The sequence below is a fragment of the Mus pahari genome, chromosome 7, assembly GCF_900095145.1.
Source record: "Mus pahari chromosome 7, PAHARI_EIJ_v1.1, whole genome shotgun sequence".
Classification (NCBI taxonomy): Eukaryota; Metazoa; Chordata; class Mammalia; order Rodentia; family Muridae; genus Mus; species Mus pahari.
In genome coordinates, this window is record NC_034596.1 from 105,672,812 (window position 1) to 105,689,351 (window position 16,540).

General features: G+C 44.9%; 1 protein-coding gene across 9 annotated transcripts in view; it reads left to right on the forward strand.

The window, feature by feature from the left end:
• Mark3 (microtubule affinity regulating kinase 3) overlaps window positions 1-12,967 on the forward strand; it is a 91,931-nt gene extending 78,964 nt beyond the window's left edge. For 2 of the 9 annotated variants that reach the window (XM_029541193.1, XM_029541194.1), the window contains exons 15-19: window positions 2,964-3,122; window positions 3,768-4,025; window positions 9,066-9,092; window positions 10,505-10,549; window positions 12,421-12,967. In XM_029541193.1, the coding sequence (XP_029397053.1) occupies window positions 2,964-3,122; window positions 3,768-4,025; window positions 9,066-9,092; window positions 10,505-10,549; window positions 12,421-12,766 (835 nt within the window). In that variant the 3' untranslated portion in view covers window positions 12,767-12,967. The remainder of the gene's footprint in view (window positions 1-2,963; window positions 3,123-3,767; window positions 4,026-9,065; window positions 9,093-10,504; window positions 10,550-12,420) is intronic. The other 7 variants (XM_021202721.2, XM_029541196.1, XM_021202724.2 and 4 more) reach the window with 5 other exon arrangements.
• The last annotated feature ends 3,573 nt before the right edge of the window (window positions 12,968-16,540 follow it).

Consider the following 16,540-nt stretch of genomic DNA (forward strand, 5'->3'; position numbering starts at 1 on the left):
TTCTGGAGTGTCTGGACCCCTCTGTTCTCTGACCAGCACATTGGCCACCAGTGTGTGTGTTGGATTATGCAGGAGAGACTCTGAGGGACTGAGCCCGAACAGCTTTTCAGAGGCCTCTTTATTGTTACATAGAAGGCAATTTTAAGAAGTTACTTTCTGGGCTGGAGAGATGGCTCAGCAGTTAAGAGCACTGACTGCTCTTCTGAAGGTCCTGAGTTCAAATCCTAGCAACCACATGGTGGCTCACAACCATCCGTGGTGAGATCTGACACCCTCTTCGCCTGTTCTTGGGACAGTTACAGTGTAAATCTTTAAAAAAAAAAAAGAAGAAGAAGAAGAAGAAGAAGAAGAAGAAGTTGCTTTCTGTGTACCAAAACCTCTAATCTGACCCGTTACCAGAAGGACCGTTACCTAAGCAGTTCTCCGCCCTAGGAGACTTCTGTTTTGACGCCTATGTCCCTGAATTTAAGTTATGCAAAGGCTCTGTGACTCCTTCAGGAAAAGCAACTTCATAAACCTCACATAGCAATCACTGTTTACAAAATGCTACTTCAGTGCCTAGGTGCCATCACTCCAGAATTCATACGAGACATAATAACTCTGCTAAAATTCTGCTACACTTTTTTCTTAGAAATAAAGTGGAAAGCTTTCAAAACTAGGTATTGGGCTGGAGAGATGGCTCAGTGGTTAAGAGCACTGACTGCTCTTCTAGAGGTGCTGAGTTCAATTCAGAGCAACCACATGGTGGTTCACAGCCATCTGTAATGGGATCTGATGCTCTCTTTGGTGTGTCTTCAGACAGTGACAGTGTAGTCATACATGTATAAATAATTCTTTAAAAAAAAAAGAAAGAAAGAAGCTAGGCATGGTGTCAAGGGCCTCTGATCCTAGCTACAAGGATGTTGAGGAAGAAGTGCTTCCTGGTTCAAACCTAGCTCCGACCACTGAGTGAGACCGTCACAAAATACTCAGTCGTAGAGCACGGGCTTAGCAGGTGCAAACCCAAAGGCTCAAGTGAGACAGTGCAGTTTCCCTTGAAATGGTTGCTGAGTCTTGAGGTGAGCAAAATGAGCCTTGCCCCTCTCTCCTAGATCATGACTGCATCTCCCTCTCACCTGCAGTCTTAATTCCTTTATTCATTTAAAGTACACAAGCCAGGCAGTGTTGGTGCATGACTTTAATCCCAGCACTCAGGAGGAAGAAGGACGATCATCTCTATGAGTTCCAGGCCAGACAGGGCTACACAGACAGACCCAGTCTCAAAAAGCCAAAAGAAAGAAAGAAATGAAATGAATGCACATGAACTGTGTGTGTTTGGGGGGTGGGTGGGGGTGTCCATTGACTTGTGAAACCAGTCCATTCCATTATGTCTTAACTATGTTGGACTGTGAGGTTATTCCAACACAGGATTGATCTCTGACGAAAGCGTGTGTGTTGCCTGTCTTAACAAGTTCTAAGTACCTTCTCTCTATACTCTGAGCTTGAAGTATTGTAAAGGCTCACCAAATAATGAGATTTATCCTCTTGCCTTGTGCAGCAGTGGTATTTAATTAATTGTCTGTTTATTTTTTCCACTGCTGGGCTTTGAACCTAAGGCTAGAGAAGTCTAACACTGGCTGGTCCTTTAGCTTTTTCTTTTGGACTTGGTCTATAGATGTTAGAAACAGATCTGTTGCTGAGTATGGTGGAGCATTCACCTGGAATCCAGCACTTTGGAGGCAGAAGGGGGTGTACCTCTGTGAGTTCAAGGCCAACCTGAGTTCCAGTATGCCCAGAGGTGCTCAGTTACACTGTGTTTCAAAAACAAAACAAAAAATTGAGTGGAGGGTGGCAGGCAGGAGAGATGGCTCAGCAGTTAAGAGCATTTATTGGAGTAGAAGTACAACTCCAGCTCCAGGCAGCTCCAGGCACTGACACACACACACCACACACAGTCTAACCAAATAGCTCCTAATTAAAATATGAATTATACTTTTCTTTAGATAGGTCTTGTCGTTGGAGCAGGATCTAGTCAGCACTGCAGAGTATCTGCAGTTTCTCTCCCCAAGCCTGTCCTTTCTCCTGAGTCTTTAAGACCACTTACCTTCTCCAGAGGAGAAGCCAACCCTCTCCTGCTTTCTCTTTCCTTGATGTGTTCTGTGCACATGTTGATGCTACTTTCCAATTAAATAAGAATGGTCAGCAGCTGGGCAGAGCAGTCAAATGACACAGATAGCTTTGCAGGGACAGGCATTTGTCATTGCCTTACAGACTTAGTGAGTGGAGGTGAGAAGAGAACCAATTCCTAGGGGCTGACTCTATGTGGGTGTGTCTGAGCTGTTGTAAAGGTAATACTGAAGGCGTTCAGTCACTCGGATACTCTGTGCATAAGTGGTCCTATGCTGAGCTTTTCCATCTTGGGAAGAAGGGCCTCTGTACCCGTTAGGAGGCCTCAGTGCTCTTTCTGAGGAGTAGATGTCTTCTGAATGGGAAGGTTCTAAACTGTGAGGGACTGACGTAGGATGCTCTGATTACAACTAGTATGTCCATGACTTGAAGGGATGCAGGGGAGAGGTACCATGTGCTAGCACCAAGTTTTTACCAGTGCATTTATATAGAGACATCTTCTTTAGGATGTGTTATTTTAGGCAGAGTTTGGAAAACACATATAGAAGTAGTCAAACGTGTAAAAGTGTTATTTTCTTTAAGAAAATGAGATTTTTAAGCTGCTATTTACAAAACCAGTTAGTTCAGTCAGCAATTGTCCCAGAATCCCCAAACAAGTTAAAGAGATTTTTAATCTCAGGAGGTGTGCAAGGATCTTGAGAGAGGATGTGTGTTAGACAGCAGACTGCTCTTCAATCTCAGGAGGTGTGGAAGGATCTCGGGAGAAGGGGTGTGCTAGACAGCAGGCTGTTCTTTGGTCACTATTCCATCACACTGTTGTTTCTGCCTCTGCCTGAACCCCCCAAACCCTCTCCCAGCCTGACAGAAGTGTTCGCTTACGCAGCTAGCCCTGCCTCACTCTGTGCCACATCTACCTGTCGGCTGAGACATCAGAGGTCGATGTCCATGTCAGCCTCTGGGCACCCCAAGATGGTGTTACCTCCGATAGACAGTGAAGGCGATACCTTCAAGGCTATGTAAGAAAATGCACACTCCCGTGAAGCCGGTGTGTTCCCACTGCTTCTTAGTTTTGTGCTGTGGATTTTATGGTCCCAGATTTTGTTCCAGTTGTTTGCAAGGTCTTCTTCCTCCATGCAGTTTTAGTTAAGCACATCCTGTTCCGTTGTGTCCGTGGTGTCTGTGTGTGGGTGTGGGTGCTTGTTTTCATGCCTTGGCATACTGCAGAGGGCATAAGAAACCCCTCCCCAACCTGCTTTCAGCATGTGAGATTTTATATTTATACCATCTGTGTGCTTCCAGAAGTTTTTGGTTGGCTGTCCTTTTCACATGCAAGTCTCTCTTTCCTTTCGTCACACTTCTCTGTGTGGAAGCAGTTTGAAGGGAAGTAGTTGGGGGAAGCTTCGTTAGCTATGCTCCACCAAATATTAATCTTGATCTTGAAAATGTACATACACTGTACCCCTAAATTCTTTGAGCTTTGTCTCTTGTCCTGTTCCTTTTATATCCTTTCCCACCGAGCTTTGCTTCTAAGTCCTGTAAAATACCCTTTGGATATGGACTCACAATGGCTGATGTACTTCACTTTGTGAAAGATATATTGTGCTTGTAAGTCTTCCTGTGTCATGTTGGGAACAAAGATATCTCTTTTTCTGCTGTCCTAGCGCTATTCCAGATGAGAGAACTCCAGTTGCTTCTACCCACAGTATTAGCAGTGCGACCACCCCAGATCGCATCCGCTTCCCAAGGGGCACAGCCAGCCGTAGCACTTTCCACGGCCAACCTCGGGAGCGGCGAACCGCAACATATAATGGCCCACCTGCCTCACCCAGCTTGTCCCATGAAGCCACACCGCTGTCCCAGACTCGAAGCCGAGGTTCCACTAATCTTTTTAGTAAATTAACTTCCAAACTCACAAGAAGGTAAGTGTCACGTGATGGTGATTCTGTTGCAACAAAAGCAGAGAGAAGTAAATGCCTCTCCTGATGTTTGAGAGGCTGCTGCCTGGGTCCTTTCCAGTCTTCTCTTAGCTCTTGTGTATCTGGTTTATACATCTCCAACTTTAGACTTTAGAGTTCTAAAATAGAATTACTAGCCCTTGGGAAGAATTATTCTTCTTCAATTATTATTTGTATTGTTTACACATCCATCCACAAGGCATACCCATTGCAGTTTAGCAGTGACCAAGAAAACCAGTGTCACTGTGACTGTCTCTAAACCCTCAACTATCTCTCTCTCCCATGTCTGGCTTGTTACTAAGCATCTTAACCACTGTGCCATCTCACCAGCCCCGAGAACGACACTTAAATAATAATTTGAGTATCAGTAAAGCCCTCTAACTTACTTGTCTCCTTTTTGCTCTTTGGTAATGTAAGACTAGCAGTGATTTAAAATACCAGCACTTGGGAGCTGTATAGGTGTTTCGGTAAGAGTGATTCCTAGGGCTGGAGAGATGGCTCAGCAGTTGAGAGCTCTGACTGTTCTTCCGAAGGTCCTGAGTTCAAGTCTCAGCAACCACATGGTGGCTCACAACCATCCATAATAAGATCTGACTCCTTCTGGAGTGTCTGAAGACAACTACAGTGTATTTACATATAATAAATATATAAATCTTTAAAAAAAGAAAAGAAAAAGAGTGATTCCTAGATAAGCATGTGGCCACAGAGTCATTGCTCATGCCTGTGACCACAGCACTGTGGTGGACAGAGACAAGGCAGCCGCTGAAGCTTACTGTCTGCTACGCTAGTTTCAGGTTCAGTAAAGACCCCATTTTAGGACCTTACAGAGGTGGCTCAGCAGTTCAGCTGTTTCTGTAGGGGCCCCAGGTTCAGTTTTGTGTGCTCACATAACAGCTCTCAGCCCTAACTCCAGTTCCAGGGGATCTGATGCCCTCTTCTGGCCTCCAGAGGCACAGCATGCATGTGGTGCTCTTGGTGCAGACAAAAGACCCATACATAGAAGGAAGGAAAAGAAAGATCCTGTCTGCAGGAGTGAGGTGAAGAGTGAGAGCAGAATGCCTGATACTGTCCTTTGGCCTCTGAGCTCACTTGCTCACACACCACATAGATCCAAGCAGGAAACAAACAGCAGAATGCCACAATGGGGTTGTTGAGATAGGCGGTGGCCCTCTGACCTACCCCTGTGGGTCACACTCACAGTCACACTCGCATATTATATGAGTGGATAGCATACACATAAAACGTTTTTAAAGAGGAAAGATCAGCTAATATTTGAAGGCTATTTTGTGCTAAAGATACATAGGGAGATAGCTATGTGTGTATGTACTTTGGTTGGTTTTTTTGTTTGTTTTTGTTTTTTGTTTTTGTTTTTGGTGGTGGTGGTTTTGGGTTTGGTTTTCTGTTCTGTTTTGTTTTGTTTTTCCAGACAGGGTTTCTCTATTTAGCCCTGGCTGTCTGGAACTCACTTTGTAGACCAGGCTGACCTCAAACTCAGAAATCCACCTGCCTCTGCCTCCCAGGTACTGGGATTAAAGGCCTGTGCCACCACCCGCCCAACTGGTTTTCTTGTAGATCTATTTATTTTATGTGTACAAGTGTTTTGCTCAAATGAGTGCCTGTGCACCCATCCATGCCTGGTGCTGGAGGGCAGAAGAGTGTGTCGGGTCCCCTGGAACTGGCATCCTGGATGACTGTGGGACATCATGTGGGTTCTAGGAATCAGCTTGGGTCCTGTGGGTCCTGGATCTCTGTGGTGTCTGAGACAGGGTCTTCTGTAGCTCTGGCTGTGCTAGAATTCACAGTGCAAACCAGGCTGGCCTCAAACCCACAAAAATCTCTCTGCCTCCCTAGTGCTAGAGGAATAAAGGTATTTGAGGCCATACCTAGCTTTATACTTATTCTCTGCCTAAACATTATATCTGTATATTATGTGACATACATAAACTAGTATACATATTTTTACATGTACAATGAGTACATACCTATCTGAGTATTCTATTCCCTATTTCTCTCTCCACCTTTTTTTTTTTTTTGTGGTTTTTCGAGACGGGGTTTCTCTGTGCAGCCCTGGCTGTCCTGGAACTCATTTTGTAGACCAGGCTGGCCTTGAACTCAGAAATCTGCCTGCCTCTGCCTCCGGAGTACTGGGATTAAAGGCATGTGCCACCACGCCCGGCTTTTCTGTTTTTTTTAAGACAGGGTTTCTCTGTGTAGTGCTGGTTGTCCTAGAACTCGCTGGCCTTAAACTCTCAGAGATTTGCCTCTGCATCATATTTTATAATTTGTTTGTTTTTTTAAGATTTTAGGCTGGGCAGTCAGGGCTTATGGGTTTGATCCTACCACTTAGGAGTTCAAGGCCAGCCTGGTCTACAGAGCAAATTCCAGTACAGCTAAGGCCACACAGAGAAACCCTGTCTCAAAAACCAAAAATCTTACTTTACATATATGAATGTTTTGCCTGCATGTATGTCAGTGCACTATGTACGTGTCTGACGCCTGCGCCCACATTGGATTCCCCTGAAACCTGAGTTACAGATAGTTGTAAGCTACCAGGTAGGTGCTAGGAATCAAAGCTGCATACATCATCCGCAGGAGTATCCAGTGCTCTTAACCACTGAGCAATCTCACCAGCCACCCTGCCTCCAGTTTATTTATTTTTTACTTTTATTTGAGGAAGACTTTTCCTCTATATCCCAAGCTGGCAGAATCTTCCAACCCTAAAGATGGTTCAGTATTTAAGAATACCATACAGATCTTGTAGGGGACAGGGGTTTGATTCCTACTGCCCACTTACTGTAGCTAGGACTCCAGAAGGATTGGATGTCATCCATGTATGTACAGGTACATGGGCGCACGTGCACACACACATACACACACATGCACACACAAACACACTTAAAAGTAAACAAACAAATCTGCCAGACCCTACAGGCAGTATATAGCTCCAGCCCAGACACAGGACCTCGGATCGGTCCACATAACCCCAGCATAGTGTAGGTCTTCGGTCTGTTTTCCACTATCTTCCCTCCACCTTATTTGTAAATTAAAAGACAGACGTTTGTGGGAAGAAAAATTAAGAAAAGTACGTAAGTATTATTTCAACAGTACCTTTTAATTTACCTAGAAAATCAGGAACTAAAATGTATTTTAAAAACTTTCTGAGAGACTGAAGGGCTAGCTCAGGGTAAACACTCACTACACTTTATGAAAGCCCATGTTCACCCCACATGCCTACTGAGGTTGTCTCCTACTCCAGCTTTACACAGTCCATCACCTTCTTTTGGCTTCCTTGGGCCCTGTTACACTTACATACAGGCAAAAGCCTCATACACCTAAAATATATAAATATTATTTTAAAAACCTTGTTGTGTAGGCATGTAGTTCAGTGATGTAATCCAGAAGGCCTGAGTTAGATCTCCAGCGCTGGGAGAGGGGATGGGGACTGGAAATCATTTTGAAATAATACATATTTTACATGCACAGTCTTCTATACAGTGTTTATCCTACTGGGTACCATTGTTTGGTCTGTATGATATGGACGGCAGTTAGTTGTCTATAACATAGACTCTAATGGAATACCTTTCATTCTGTCTAAGCAAGTGTGTCCGTCCTTTAGTTCACAGGCTACATGCACTCTAGAATAGCTGTGGATGGAGCCCAACACAGTTACAGATGACAAGGGCAAGAGTTTGAACTTACCTAAAAGCAGTACAAAGTTAAACCCCAAAGGAAAAATTCAAAAACTGTGTTACACCATCATTTGGTGCGTGCGTGTGTGTGTGTGTGTGTGTGTGTGTGTGTGTGTGTGTGTGTGTCCCCATTATAACACTGGACTGTCCTACCTACACTTGCCCAGAGGCGCCTATTGTGAGAAACATCTTGTCAGATTCTGTTTGGTACAGTGTATGTGCCTCTTTAAATTTGTTGTTGTGTTTTGGTTTGGTTTGGTTGTTGTTTGAGATATGGTTTCCTGTAGCCCAGGCTGGGTTCAAACTCACTATGTAGCCAAGGTTGGCCTTCAAGACGGATATGCCCAGTCATGCCCCATTCATGAAGTACTGTAGATGAACCCCAGAGTTTTCATGCATGTTATGCAAACACTACCAAGCAGAATTACCAGCCCTGCCCCCTTTTTAAAATACGTGATCTTGCTATGCAGTACTGGCTCTGGAAGTTGATATTAATAGACCTGACTGGACCCAAATTTATAGCACTTCCGACCTCTGTCACAGCTGGATTGTAGGACCATGCCATCACACATGGCTTAGTGATGATCCTTTTCATTCTAAATGACTTGTAATTAGAGCTTTTGTGTTTATGAAACAGAAGGCAGGAGTTCTGCTCTTTAGATATGTAGAAATTTGAGAAATGGTATTTATTACATGTACATCACAAAGTACTTGTTAGATGACATTGAATTTGCAGGAGTGGTGGCAGGTCTGTAATTTCAGCACTCAGGTAGGAAGCAGGTTGCAAATACAAGGCCAGCCTCTGATACATACAGCAAATCAATAATAGGATGATAATGATCGTTTTCTGTTTGGTTGGTTGGGTTTTGTGGGGGTTAGGGGTTTTGTTTTTGTTTTCAAGACAATGTTTCTCTGTATAGCCTAGCTGTGCTGGAACTCACTCTGTAGACCAGGGTAGCCTCAAATTCAGAGTTCCACCTGCCTCCTCTACCTCCTAAGTGCTGGGATTAAAGGCGTGCGCCACCACACACCACTGTTCATGATGGTTTTTAAAGACTGAGTTTTATTTTAAAAGATTTTTGTAATGAATTTACTTACTATGACTAAACAAGTTTTTATGTTTCAAATTAAAAACCACACTCAAATGTTTACAATAATTTTACTTTTCAACAAATGTTGCTTTTATTGATATTGACCAGAAGAGGGGCCCTGATGTTTGTTTTTGTTTGTTTTTTCTATTCTTTCTATAATTAGATTTTCTGTTTAATTTGTACAAGTCTTTTCTGTTAATTTTTTTTGGCTTAATTTCTTTTAGAAACATGTCATTCAGGTTTATCAAAAGGTAGGACTTCTATATGTACACTTACTCCTCAGTCCTCACCCCACCTCCCCAACAGCTCCTGCAATTAACATCAGGTTTGGCTTTCGGTCCTATTTTTTTGTTGTTGTTGTTTATTTTTGTTGTTCTTTGCTTTAAAACTAAACTTTCTGCTAAGAACTAAATCCTCATTTCCTTAAATGGAAACTGGAAAGAAGTAGATTAACTCTATGAGCATTTTAAAGGCACTGCAACACCCACTCAACAAAGGCCTGTGCATGCCCTGTGCACTCTCTCTTCAGTAGAATGACTTAGCATCCAGATAATTCTGTCTTGGTACTAATACCACTGAGCATGCCCTGTGTGAAGATGATACGTTCAGTAATAAGTGTACAATTAATGATTTAGCTGTAAGCATGCAGAAGGTAAGTGACAGTTGTGTGACATTACCATTATTTACTGAGGATTGAGTTGGCAAAGGCCACCTCTGATGTTGGAGATGGACATGTAGATGCTCAGGGCCTGTAACTTCCCGGCAGAATGTCCAGTACAGTGTTCTTTTAAGCCACTTCTCAATGAAGGAAGCATGTGCCGTTGCTTGACTAGAGCATGTTAGTAACTTGGCTCCAGTTGGGGTAATATCTTTGGTTTTGACAATAATAGACCAAAAATATCGATGTCCTTGGAATGTGCACGTATACAGCAGAAGTCTCTGCTGTTAAGGTTACAGCCTTGCCCCCCCTCCACACACATAACCCATGTGATGACTAACACCCATGACCCTGTCACGTGGGAGGCAGACAACGCCATCTTAGTCTACACATGGAGCTCTACTGAGCTCTAGACTAGCCAAGACTGTTAGAGAGAGAGGGAGACAGAGGGAGAGGGAGAAGAGAAAGGTACAGTTCCTGTCTGCCTGTGGCTCTCAAGAAGAGAAGTCATTTTTCTGTTTATGAAACATGATCTCTTTGTTGAACTGCAGAGTTTTGGTTTTGATGCAAGTGCCATGATGATTTTTCAGGTGATCTTCCCAAATAGCTAATCTTTCATTTCACAAATTTGTTAATATTTGAATATGGAGGTCTACTGATAGCTCCATTTCCTTTTAAATGGGAACTGTGCTGTGTAGAGTGGTACTAGAACATAGAACAGCTCTAGTCCAAAGCCACGAGTGTGGGGAGCTGGAAGACAACTCTCCTGAATGTGCAGCCTGCCTCTGCACAGCTCTGTCTTCACTAAGAACATACCACCAACTGAGTCACACAGAAGAAGAGGAGGAGGAGGAGGTTAAATTAAATTAGTTCAGCAGAAACTGAAAAATGCCTAGATTTATTCACTGTGTAATGTTTTTGTTGATGTACAGTAGTTGTATACCAGTTTGTAAGATTTCTTTTCTCTTTCCCACTTTCCTTTGCTTCTACGTTCTGTCCATTGAGACTTCCAACTGAATATGAGAGGAACGGGAGATATGAGGGCTCAAGGTGAGGGAAGACTTTTACTACAAATATTTTAAGTATTTACCTACCTCATTGTCGTGTCAGGGATGACCAATGCTGTTTTCTGCTTATTCATTCAAGTAGAGTGGGCCTGGTACTGTGTTGAGGTTCTGGTTCTGGGATGTTGTTGAGGCTGCTGGCTCTGCTTGCTGGGCCTAGGAGACTGCTTTTTGCCCCAGCAGCCATAAGAGGGCAGCAGTGTGCCAGGAGCGCCTTCCTAAGCCACAGTTCCCATTTGTCTCTTGATGCCTTGAGTAAGGTCAGGGGGCTGAGATAGCGTTTCCTTTTAAATGATGGTTATAGAGGTTGTTTGTCTGCCTTTTGGTTTTATGTAGCTCTCATTATGTGCATCTGGAATCAAAGCTAGGCTCAGGGATTCCATGTCTGTATGGTAGGCCTCCTACTTTTCTTCCCAGTACAGGCTGTGGTGAGGCACTACAGTTCGGTGAAAATCTTCCTTGACACCTACTGCTTGACCACTGTCTCCGTGAGGCCCTGAGCACTGTGTAGGCTTCCCTTTAAGGTAGAGTTGAGGTGAGCAGGTAGTCTCCTCCCAGCCTGTCCCTGCGGACGAAGAGCAGGCTCTGCCTTTCCAGCTGTGTATTGCCCCATCCACAGTTGGAAGGCAGTGCTGGAACCTGCCTCCTAGATAGAACAAGGCAAGGGTTGCTGTGCAAGTGCTCTGTAAGCTAGGCCAGCTTCTGGGTGTCACTCTGATCTAGTCTGCAGGGTCTTAAGTACAGTCTGCACTTCCTACCTCTGCCTCTGTGGCAGTATCTGTTCAGAACAAAGCCTCAGCAGTCATGGTGGCACATACCTAGAGTCTCTACACTTGGCAAGTACAGCAGGAGGCCAGTGGTTCAAGGCCAAGAGTGAGCTCCATGAGACCCTGCTGTCAAAGGAAGGAAGGGAGGAAGGCAGGCAGGCAAGCAAGCATCAACCCAAACCTGTTTCTCATTACCACGAATGCCATTTTTTTGTGCTGCGTCTGCCTCCTCACGTAAGGTATCCTGATCCCAAGAATGTTGCCAGGTTTGTGCTTGCCTTTGTGAGCTGTGAAGTATCTAAGGTAGCAATTGAACTGCGCTCTGAGCCCTCACCTTGTGCAAACCAGTCATTTCAGTTCCCCACAGACAAGCGAGCGGTAGCATTTCATTTTTCCCTGTTTCATTAAAATGAGATCATCTAAGTTGTGGGTGTCTGTAGTGCTCCATTTGGCCATTTTGAGATGGGCCTCACTCTCGTTCAGGTCCCTCAAGCTCGTGGCTCCTGTGATCCTTCCTCCTTACCCTTCTGAACAACTAATAGCACAGGGACATGACCTTGGTATTTCCAATGATGAAATTTGATCTGTAACAAGGAGAGAAACAGTAGAAATTAGAGAAGAGAGGTAGCTGGTGGTGACAGAACGGATGGCCTACCTGTGTACTCAGCATCTGACCGAGAGACAGGCACCCCAAGCTGGGAACACTGAGTCCGCCTTTGAGCACTGGTTTCTGTGGCATTTGTGGCAAGCATGCTATTAGTAATAGAGGAGCTGTGTGTGTTAGAGCAGAATGGTGCTGGTCTGCACCCACCCTAAGGACAGGCACGGACTCTCTTTAGCCTGATTTCAAAGGTTTCCAGTACAGATGGCTCCTGGACGTTTTGCAGCCAGGTAGAATTTTGTGTGCATTCTTTATGTTTAGGGGTTGGAGATACAGGTGTATGCCTCTGGTAAATGGACTGTGCATGGGATCAGTTGTCATTTGAACTGAAGGAGTTGATAACTAGTTAAGGTTTAAAAAAAAAAAAAAAAAAAAAAAAAAGGTTCTTTTTCCAGTAAATTAAAGCTCACACTGCCCTGTGCATTTCAGTCGCAATGTGTCTTCGGAACAGAAGGATGAGAACAGAGAGGCCAAGCCCCGCTCCCTGCGCTTCACCTGGAGCATGAAGACCACGAGCTCCATGGACCCCAGTGACATGATGCGGGAGATCCGCAAAGTGCTAGACGCCAATAACTGCGACTATGAGCAGAGGGAGCGCTTCCTGCTCTTCTGTGTCCATGGTGACGGGCACGCAGAGAACCTGGTACAGTGGGAAATGGAAGTCTGTAAGCTGCCAAGACTGTCTCTGAATGGAGTCCGGTTTAAGCGGATATCAGGGACATCCATAGCTTTCAAAAATATTGCTTCCAAAATTGCCAATGAGCTAAAGCTGTAACCCAGTAATTATGGTGTAAATTAAGTAGCAATTTAAGGTGTTTTCCAGAGCACTGATGGAAATGTATAGAGTAATATTTAGGCAATAACGTCTGCATCTTCTAAATCATGACATTAAAGTCTGAGGACAAGAGCGAGCGCGCCTGGGAGCGAAGGCTGGCCTTCTCTACGAATGCACTACATTAAAGTCTGTGACCCCGTGCCTCTGTCTTGTTTCCATTGCCCTGGGAGTCAGAGTGTAACACCATCTGCACGCGGCTCCTGTGTGTGGTGTGAGTGGGTGATGTGTGGGGAGCACTGTATTGGAAGCGGCTCCTCACACTGGCAGCCAGCATTACTAGTACCTCTGTGGGAGATCATTTGGTGCTAAAACATTACAATTGCCAAGAAGGAAAATACTGAATTACTGCTAAGAATTAACCTTAAGACTAGGTTATAATTAATTGATAATTAATACAGGTTTACAGTTCATGCCTGTGGTTTTGTGTTTGTTTCGTGATTTTTTTTTTTTTGCTTTTTTTTTTTTTTTTTTTTAGTGCAAAAGGTTTAAATTTATAGTTGTGAACATTGCTTGTGTGTGTTTTTCTAAGTAGATTCACAAGATAATTAAAAATTCACTTTTTCTCAGTAAAACCTTGCACTGTCTCCTACTGCTCTATTGAAGAAGCCTCAGCCTGAGGCAGACCCAAAGCACGCTGCTGCCTCCCATGGGGCTGAGTAGCGGCAGAGGATGTGTGTGAAGCTTGGAGCACTGAGTGAGGGCTCTGCATAGAGCCCAGCACTTAGATCTCCAGCATGCTTTCTCCCAGCCCTCCTGGTCCCTGGGGTGGGGAGCTGCTTAGTCCTCGGGGCCCTGGCCTCACTGAGGTGGTTTTTTTCCATGGAGTGCCTGTGGTTCACACAAGAATCTGACCTACACCTTCTCCCCAACACCTACATGGTCAGATATGGGGCTGGGGTAATGAACTTGACACTCAGTTTAACAATTTAATGTCACAAAGAAATTGTCACATTGAGAGTGCTGTTTTAGGTGGTTGTTACCTAGGGCATGAAGCCTCGACTAGCATTTAAGTCACAACTATTTGTTGTCTGCCATGGTCAAGACACACTCGTACAAGACACTGTGGAGGAGTAAAAACACAGACCAGAGACCTCGAAACTTAAATTCCAGCAGTCAGTCAGCAACAGAAGTCAAAACTTAGAAGCTGGAGAGATTGCTGAGTGGTTAGGAGCATATACTATATGTGCAAAGGGCCGGGATTTAATTTGCAGCATCCACATATGGTGGCTCACAAAACCCTGTAACTCTGGGTCCAGGAGATCCAGCACTTTGGGCTTTCATGGGCAGGCACACACACACCACATTTACATGTATTTAAAAGTGAGGGTTCCGGGATAGTCGGGGCGTGGACTTGGAGTGGGCCTTAGTGGGAGACTCTGCAGAGCAGTCTAGGGGACTGGAGGAGTGGAGAATGATGAGCATGGCTCACCGGGCCTTATGGCCAAAGGAGAGCTGGAACAAGCCAGGAAAGCCTAGCACAGGCCAGCTGTAGGCACTCCCAGTGAGAGAGACAGCCACATGAGCCCTTTGATTGGTCTGGGGTGAGTGAGAGAAAAAAGGGACAGTGCCTGGTGGGAACGGCAGGCAGCAACAGGAGCGCAGTGGGAGTTACTAAACAAGGATGAGAGATACTCCAGGACCTTCAGAAGGTAGACAGAGTCTGAGGAGAGCTGGAATATAGTCCTGACTGTTGAGAAGTGGCCAGACAGCAGTACAGTAGAAGAAAGGCTCCAGCTGGGAGCTGCTTGCCCTATGACCCTGGAGTCTTACTACCTTTTACTCCCTGGATTCAAGGCAGAGAGAGAGAGAGAGAGAGAGAGAGAGAAGAGAGAAGAGAAGAGAAGAGAAGAGGAGGGGAGGGGAGGGGAGAAGAGAAGAGAAGAGGGAGAGGGAGAGGGAGAGGGAGAGGGAGAGGGATGCTGTAGCTGCGTCCTGCTAAGCAGACTCTCCAGCCTCTTGGCCTGGTCCCTTTGAACTTCAAAGGATCCTTGAAGGGGCCCCAGAAGAATGGGTACTGTCCAGGTATGCATGGGTTTCTCTTGAGATCTGCATATAGATTATGCACATGGATGCTCTAGGCCACTGTATCTTTGCTAGACAGACAGCCATATATAACTTTCCTTATCAAGGCAGAGCTGCTGAGCTGTTCTTAGAAATTATGACCAACTGTTGGTCCATGAATCCTGCCCTAAACTGGGTAATGTGACATGCCTTTTATCCAAGCACTTGGGGAGACCACAGTAGGCAGGTCTCTGTAGGTCTTGAGCAACCAAGACTACCTAGTAAGGATCTGTCTCAGAGAATCCTGCTCTAGAAATCCAGTCAGGGGATGACCCACAGAACCCATGCAGATGTCTGTCAAAAAGGGCTCATATGAGGCTGGGTGTGGTGGGACACAACTTAATCTCAGCACTTGGGAGGCAGAGGTAGGTGGGTAGATGTCTGAGTTGAGGCCACCCTGGCCTACATAACAAGTTCCAAGCCAGCCAGAGCCAAAGCAAAGGAAAAAAGAAGTGGCTCTTGTTAACTGCTTCTCCGGCTCATATTCTCTAAGCCAGTGGGGTGCTAGAAGTCTGCCACGTGCCCTGATCAGCATGACCACTTTCTGTGTGAATGCAAACACTCTCACGGGTTTTGTTTTGTTTGCCATTTGGATGCATTTTAAGTTATGGTCAAATGAATAACTGCCTCTAAGAAGTATAGACAGCCACTGGATTCTTGAACTGGTTATATTTAGAAGGTTTACTAAATTGCTGGGTTGAGTTTTTTTGTTGTTTTTTATTATTATATCTAAATACACTGTAGTTGTCTTCAGACGCACCAGAAGAGGGCATCAGATCTCATTATGGGTGGTTGTGAGCCACCATGTGCTTGTTGGGATTTGAACTCAGGACCTTTGAAAGAACAGTCAGTATCCTTAACCGCTGAGCCATCTCTCCAGCCCCAATTTGTTGTTTTTTCAGAAAGGATTTCTATATGTAGCCCTGGCTGTCCTGGAACTTCCTCTGTAGACCAGGCTGGTTCAAACTCAGATCCCCCTGCCTCTGCCTCCCAAGTGCTGGGATTGAACACGTGGGATACTGTGCCTGGCTAGAAGATTTACTAATTGATGTTGATTTCAGTGGCAACATTTTAGGTCAAAACACGAACATTCCCATCACAAATGGGGCCCATGTCCTTTCTTTAGAGTTCAAAATAAAGCATGAAAATTGAAATGATTTCAGATCTAGACAACACCACGTTTCCCTGTCTACTTCCTGGGAGTGTCTCAGATTAGTTAAGAAGCCTGGCAGGCAGTGTAGTCCTAAGAATAGGGTTAATATTGCAAACTTTCTTACCAGAGAAAAATGTGCCAGGCTCCTAGGACCTCTTTTCATCTCTGGAATTGCTAGTCTACCTTACAAAAGTCAGTCTGAGGCCAACAAGAAGACCACCACTTTGAGTTAGCTCACTGTGGTGGAGCACAAGTATTCCGCAGGGGGACCAAAAGCCAGTTCCAGCAAAGGCACCAAGTTTGGTTGATGTACTAAAGGGTTTCGAGTGTGGGAAGGCCCAGGGAGAGAGCATCGTTCTGAAGGAGGACCAGTTCAGAATTAGGCCACACACACACACACACACACTCAATCCATGTAACTTAAAAAACAACCACACTGGGAGGCAGAGGCAGGCGGATTTCTGAGTTCGAGGCCAGCCTGGTCTACCAAGTGAGTTCCA